Source organism: Anguilla anguilla, chromosome 12 (assembly GCF_013347855.1).
Source record: "Anguilla anguilla isolate fAngAng1 chromosome 12, fAngAng1.pri, whole genome shotgun sequence".
In the NCBI taxonomy this organism is placed as follows: domain Eukaryota; kingdom Metazoa; phylum Chordata; class Actinopteri; order Anguilliformes; family Anguillidae; genus Anguilla; species Anguilla anguilla.
The window spans coordinates 19,466,050-19,473,719 of NC_049212.1; the positions used below are offsets into that span (position 1 = coordinate 19,466,050).

Genomic DNA, 7,670 nt, shown 5'->3' on the forward strand with positions numbered 1-7,670 from the left:
CCAGCTATTTGAAGTGTGCTTTCTTCCCAGTAGGGGTCTGTGACCAAGGAAGAGGCAAACTGACAGAGAGGAACGTACCAGCACGAATAAGGCTGGAAAGTGTTTTGTAGTTTCGTTATTTTGTCTTTGTTATTTTAGTTTGTTGTGTTGCTTTATTATTTTTACCACAATCCTGTGAGGGTGAAGGGCAAAGCTGTTTTGTTTGTTTATAGTGACTGAATTATCTCTCTCTTTAAAGTGCTTAACCCTTAAACAGGCAGGAGTGGAAAATGAGTTGTAAAATTTTTTTTATGTTTCTCCTTATCTCATTTGCACCCAAGTAAAACATTTCCATACATATTTTTTTAATATGTTGTATATTTCAGATTTTATTCCCGGATTCTCAAATATTCCTGTGTCCAACTCTTCTGTTCAGAAAAGGGGTGTGTCACGGTGTGTTACAATCACTGTTAATCATCATCTATACTTAATTAATGAGAAAGTATGAATATTCAATGGAATAAACATAAATACAATAAATATATTAAATATAAAATGTATTGTAATTATTACATAAAATAGAATTGAAACTCTCATTAACTAAACATCTGTACCAGGGTTGGTTGGCACAACCCCAAAATCAGTGTTCCAAACAATTCAACTCATATTGAGACCCACGTTTGGGATAGTACAATGTTTCCCAGCTAACATCACTCATGACATACTTTCAAATATTAAATCAAAATTTAAGCTGATTCCTATCTCCACTAACTGGCAGTAATATAGTTTCAATATTTCTGTCTGAAAAAAAAACAAACAAAAAAAAGAAAACATAAGTTTATGATTGAATGTGAAGTCCATTATTCCTTTACTTTTGATACTACAAAACTGAAATATTAAGTACTTGTCAGATGATTTAATATGCTTTAACATGACTGCAACTCAAGAAAACAAAATATATTGATATTACTGTTTTCTCTGACTTTCAAAGGACCAGAAAATAGCTGTGTGCCAACCGAACCCTGTGCCAACCTGCCCCAGTCATCTCTAGTTTCATACTCCACTACTTTTGGTTAGTTGTGGCATAAATGAAACACCTGTCAGGTGAGTGAGGACTATGTGAAATATGTTTAATTTTCTGAACTCAGCAGTTTTAACCATTAACACCCTCATTTGACATCAGGCACTGAATAACGAGCACAAGTGCATCAACAATTAAAACACCTAATTTATCCAACATGCCTGTGTGGTGAGAAGAGGATTCTTATGCGGATTGGAGACAAAATAATTTAAAAAAATCATGACAGTCAGTCATTTTGTAAATAATACATATTCCTCTGCATGTTTTTCCCCAAGAAGGGAATGCCTCTTCCTCTCCATGAGCTCAGGGGGCTGTGCTTCAGGAGGGTATTTAAACATGAGAGAGCACCACATCCTGTCATTAAAGCATGGAGGTGATAAGGACCACACTGGTACTGGCACTGGTGGCTGGACCTCTCACTCTGGCAATGGGAGGGTCAGGGTTGGGGTGCACACTGCAGGGGACCCCCAGGCCTGCTTCATTCTCCCAGCCTGGGAACTTTGTAATCGGAGGCATTTTTTCCATCCACTACTATGTGACCAGCATCGAGTACAACTATACCAGCCTACCCAAAGCACCGCACTGTATAGGGAGGTAAGTGAAGAGGGGAAGAGCATTCTGAAATGTGGAGGTCACTGTGGACATGTTTTAGATCTAAGAGATATATATATAAATATAAACCAAATAAGTCATAAAATGCATTACTTATATGAACAGCAGAATGTAACTATATTGTAACATATATTGTTCTACTGTACATATATTATGATCTCCACAGGTTTTGTAATGGATTGTATTAGATTTACTCTTCATCTTAAAAACTTGTTAAGTTTATTTTGTTTTATTTTGTTTAACGTATGTTGTTATAGTTGTTTATTATTTCATACATTATTTAGAAGATTTTTTAATTTTTTTAGATTACTATTATTATTTTCATTATCTCACACATTCTTTAGCATCTGTTATACCTTCAAGGTAATGCTTAGAGCAATCAAGTATTCTCTTAAATTAATCAAATATACTATATATTTAGCAATTTCAGGAATATTTAAGTTCTGTAATTCTAGAAGTCAAATAAATTAGAAATATATAGACAATCTGAAACCATTCATTATAACTCCAACAGCACCTTCTGCCATAATCTGTTGATCTTTCTGGTGTACCAAGGCAATGCTCCACTCTTTTTTTATTATCTAAATATAGAATATGTCTAATTAAATTAAAATAAAAGGTATATTTTTATATTCTTGTCTATCGACAACTTATTGCATGTTCTGTTATGTTCATGTCATTGTGTGTGACTTGTCATATTGTTGTTCAAAACAGTGTAGATTTCCGGGAACTGCGCTTTGCTAGAACCATGGTGTTTGCCATCAAGGAAATCAACAACAGTTCACAGCTCCTGCCAAGTGTAACTCTGGGTTACCAGATCCATGACTCTTGTGCCTCCGTGCCAGTGGCTGTGAAGTTGGCATTCCAGCTGGCCAATGGCATCGAGCCAGTCTTCTTTCCCAACCAGTCCTGCTCAAAATCTGCTACTGTGCATGCTGTAGTGGGCGAGTCTGGTTCCACCCCCTCCATTGTCATGTCCAGAATTCTCGGACCTTTCGGCATCCCCCAGGTGAGTTCCTCCTGCCCAGTCCTCATGTGCATCTTCCAATAAATTATCACTGTATATCCCTTGCACTCATAAATGTATTTGAAATAAATACAAGAGATGAGCTATTAATATAGAATATACAACAGGTAAATATTTTCCAGTAGTAAGCCTGTTGCTTTCATGGAAATTTGGTTTTATTACAGTTTCTGTAAATGGAGATCTTATCATTTCCCAAATTAGCCTCAATATATCTTGGATTCCTCCTTGCAACATTCCTCTTTCTGGAGAACTTGTGGAATGGCTGCAGGTATTTGTACACAGTGCTAGTGCATTAGTACTGAATAGATAAATAAGTACAGTGCTGTCCGTACGTGTTTGGACAGGGACACAATTTTTGTTGTCTTGGCTGTCTACTCCAGCACATTCTATTTGAAATGAAACAATGAATATGAGTTTAAAATGTCAGCTTTAATTTGAGGGTCTTTACATTCATTTCAGGAGATTTGTGTAGAACGTATAGCCCCATTTCTCAGTTATGGGACCAAAAGTATTTTGACAAATTAACATCATTAGGGTATTTAGTCCTTGGTTACAAATATTTTGCTGTGGAAGACTATCTTCCCTGTGATGCTCTGGCAGGCCTGCACTGTGTCAACTTCAGTTTCTGTTTGTTTATGTGGAAATTCAAAAGGAAGTTAAATTGGATTCAAGTTCAATTTGGACTCATGTTTCTTGTGCATTGACTTGGCTGATTAAGAACATTCAACTTTTTGTTGCTGAAAAACTTCTTGGTTGCTTTAGCAGTATGTTTCTGGTCAATGTAGTGCTGCAAGGTGAAGTGCCATCCAATGAGTTTAGAGGTATTTTGTGGGATCAGAGCAGATACGATGTTTGTACACTTCAGTATTCATCTTTTTGTTGCCATCAGCAGTCACATCATCAATAAAGTCAAGACAGCCAGTTCTCATGGCAGCCTGTTATGCCCAAGCCATAACACTACCTATCCACCACCATGTTTCACCAATGAGGTGGTATGCTTTGCATCATGAGCAGTTACTTTCTCCACACTTTCCTCCTTTCATCGCTTTGGTACAGGTTAATTACTTCTCTCGTCTGTCCCATAAGACTTTGTTCCAGAAATTGTTTTTTAAAGTCTTTGACAAGTCGATGCCAAAATCCTATAAACTGTGCTTAATCTGTTTCAACACTAGAAAGAGGTTTATCTTCACAATTGGAAGTATTCTTCAGTCATCCACTACAATGGTCTTCCATAGTCTACCAAGTCATTTGCCTCTGCCGAGCTCACCAGTGCATTATTGCTTCAATGCACCAAACAATTGATTTTGACACACCCAGCGTTTGGCTGTGTCTCTGATCAATTTATTCTGTTTCAGTCTCATGATGGCTTGCTTTACTGGAATTAACACTTATTTGGTCCTTATGCTGAAAGGCAACATGAACAAAATACAAACGCAAATGCCTCACGGACAATCAACTCTGGACCTTTTGTTAACTTTTTTTATGCATGAACTAATTACATAAAGACACACGGCTGGCCAGGAAACAGCTGAACAGCCAACTGATCAATTAATTTTGGTCCCGTAAAATGTAATGATGTAAAAAAAAAAGTGTGTCATTCCTACACAGATCACATCTTCATTCTGTAAACATCCTCAAATTAAACCTGACAGTCTGCACAGTCAGATAATCAGTGTTTCATTTCAAATCCAATTTGCTGGAGTACAGAGCTGAATATTTTTTATATCACAGTCCAAATACTTACAGACTGCACAGTAGATAGGCATGTAGACAGATATTTTGATTTACTATTGTTCACGACAATAATAATGTTTCATTCACTATTAAAAAGTGCATCTTTCCTTTCATGGAGCTATAGGTGAGCCACTATGCCACCTGTGCCTGTCTTAGTGACAAGCTGCAGTACCCCACCTTCTCCAGGACCATCCCAAGTGACTACTTTCAGGCAGCTGCTCTGGCTAGACTAGTCAAGCATTTTGGCTGGACTTGGATTGGGGCGGTGAGGAGTGACTCAGACTATGGGAACAGTGGGATGGCTGCCTTCCTGCAGGCCGCGCAGGCAGAGGGCATCTGTGTGGAGTACTCAGAGGCGTTCTACAGGACCAACCCCCGTGCAAAAGTGCGACACGTGGCAGAGATCATCAGCAGGTCCACGGCCCGCGTTGTTGTGGCGTTCGTTGCTTCAGGCGACATGCTGGTCTTGCTGTCAGAGCTGGAAGGCAAGGTGCAGGCCCCATTACAGTGGATTGGGAGTGAGGACTGGGTCACTGACCGCAAGATGTTGCAGTTCCGTTTGTTTGCTGGTGCCATCGGCTTCGGCATCCCCCGCTCAGTCATTCCAGGGCTGCGAGACTTCCTGTTGGACCTGGGGCCGGCACAGGTTTCCCACTCACCGCTGCTCACAGAGTTCTGGGAGAGCGCTTTCGGCTGCAGCCTGGGGGGAAGTCAGACTGCAGCAGGTCAGAAAACATGCGATGGAAACCAGAATCTGCGAGATCTGCAGAACCCCTACACAGACACATCCCAGCTGCGCATCTCTAACATGGTGTACAAGGCTGTGTATGCAATAGCCCATGCCATACACAGCATCATCTGCACAGACGAACCTAACACTCCACCCCACTGCAACACAAGTTTCCGAGTTGAGCCACAACAGGTAAAGGGTCCACTGCACAAACTTTCAGCTATAATGGATAAGTGTATCAACACTGCTATTATTATTATTATTATTATTATTATTATTATTATTATTATTAATTGGCTGATGCCCTGAACCTGTGTGTTTTAGAAAGCATTCAATGTTACAGTGCAAATTACAAATAATAACTCAGCAAGCACAGTGTAAGATACAACACAAAATCTACTATCTGAAGTGTTACATCAAAATATCGCATTCAGTCAACAGAACAGTCAATCAGCAGAACAGGTTATTTTCATGGTGAATATACTGATGTGGAATGTGAAAGACCTCCTAATTTTCTCCTAACACAAAAATCAGGGATAGGCATATACGACTGCCAAGACTGCAAGGATGTGGTTATTGGAGAATACTGAGTGGATGGTTAACATGGAGGTTAGGTGGAAGTTGAGCTGGTCACTAGCAGGTGTACTATCAGCCCTCTGACTCCCTCCTATCAGGTTATGGAGCACTTGAGAAAAGTGAACTTCTCCAGGAATGGGTATAAAGTCTCCTTTGATGCCAATGGGGATCCGGTGGCAACTTATGAGCTGGTGAACTGGCAGGTGATGGGGGATGGACACATGGAGTTCGTGACTGTGGGCCACTATGATGCATCTGCCCCAGATGGACAGGTGTTGATCATGAACAAGAACATTACCTGGGCAGGTGGCCAGCCACAGGTAATTTCACAGTCAAATGTGATTTTATTAGACAATTATGCTGGCTTGTCAGAGTTGGCTCCATGTCTGTTGCTGTTTAAAGGTGCCTGTGTCAGCATGCAGTGAGAGCTGTCCCCCAGGCACTCGGAAGGCTGTGCAAAGAGGAAGGCCTGTTTGCTGCTATGACTGCGTGCCTTGTGCCGAGGGAGAATTCAGCAATGCTACAGGTACAGAGAAGCAAAAATAATGACCTATATGTACCACAATAAATATATTGAATTTAGCAAAGGTGAATGTTGAACATGTATATTTTTTATCAATGCATTTTACAGGTTCTCACATGTTGGGGGACATACCTGCAACTTAATGAGCTTAGGCCAGACAATTTGATGCATTTAATATCAATGTAAAAATTTGAAGCCCAAAACTAGTCAGATGTTTCAATCCCACAACCCTCAGACCTGTTTTTCATGCCCTGACCTCTCCTGCACTCTCCTGAATAATGAGGTTTTCTCTTTCGTGCAGATTCCCTGGACTGTATCACCTGTCCAGCCGACTACTGGTCGAATGCTGAGAAGGATGAATGTGTACCCAAACCTGTTGAGTTCTTGTCCTTCCATGAGGTTCTGGGGATCATTCTGACAGGCTGTTCTGTAACTGGGGCCTGCATGGCCATCATGGTGGCTGCCGTGTTTTACAGACACAGGGACACTCCCATTGTGAAAGCCAACAATTCAGAGCTGAGCTTCCTGTTGGTCTTTTCGCTGAAACTGTGTTTCCTTTGCTCTCTTACCTTCATCGGCCGGCCCTCTGAGTGGTCCTGCATGCTACGCCACACTGCGTTTGGGATCACCTTTGTCCTCTGCATCTCCTGTGTTCTGGGAAAAACAATAGTGGTGTTAATGGCTTTCAGGGCTACACTTCCAGGCAATAATGTCATGAAGTGGTTTGGGCCTCCCCAGCAGAGACTGAGTGTTCTTGCTTTCACTCTCATACAGGTCCTTATTTGTGTGCTTTGGTTAAGAATATCCCCTCCTTTTCCCAATGAGAACATGAAGCACTACAAAGAAAAGATCATTCTAGAATGTGATGTAGGATCAGCAGTGGGATTCTGGGCTGTGCTGGGTTATATTGGGCTCCTCTCTATATTGTGCTTTGTTTTAGCGTTTCTGGCTCGTAAGCTGCCTGACAACTTCAATGAAGCCAAATTCATCACATTCAGCATGCTCACATTCTGTGCCGTCTGGATCACTTTTATACCAGCTTATGTCAGCTCACCTGGGAAGTTCACTGTAGCTGTGGAGATCTTTGCAATTCTAGCTTCCAGCTTTGGTCTGATTGTTTGCATTTTTGTCCCTAAATGTTTCATTATATTGTTTCGGCCTGAGCAAAATACTAAAAAGCACATGATGGGGAAAATGCCATCAAAATCTTTCTGAAGCACATGCCGCAATGTCAGTAAAGTTGTCAGTAATGTTTATTGTATTTAAAAAGTTAATTACGTCAAATTTCTTCTGCTGCATATACTTTTGACTGAGAAAATGCACATCTCTACATTTCTTTGAGGACCATTTTTTATTTGTATCGTATCAGGGATTTCATATCAGCAATAAAAGATTGATGAATCAGGGT

At 40.5% G+C, this 7,670-nt stretch overlaps 1 protein-coding gene across 1 annotated transcript; it reads left to right on the plus strand.

The window, feature by feature from the left end:
* Positions 1–1,428: 1,428 nt before the first annotated feature.
* LOC118209471 (extracellular calcium-sensing receptor-like) lies at positions 1,429–7,663 on the plus strand. Its single transcript, XM_035384792.1, has 6 exons — positions 1,429–1,654; positions 2,387–2,681; positions 4,558–5,355; positions 5,838–6,059; positions 6,142–6,265; positions 6,564–7,663. Exons 1-6 carry the CDS (start codon positions 1,488–1,490, stop codon positions 7,475–7,477), a joined length of 2,520 nt encoding a protein of 839 aa, XP_035240683.1. The 5' UTR covers positions 1,429–1,487; the 3' UTR covers positions 7,478–7,663.
* Positions 7,664–7,670: the final 7 nt, after the last annotated feature.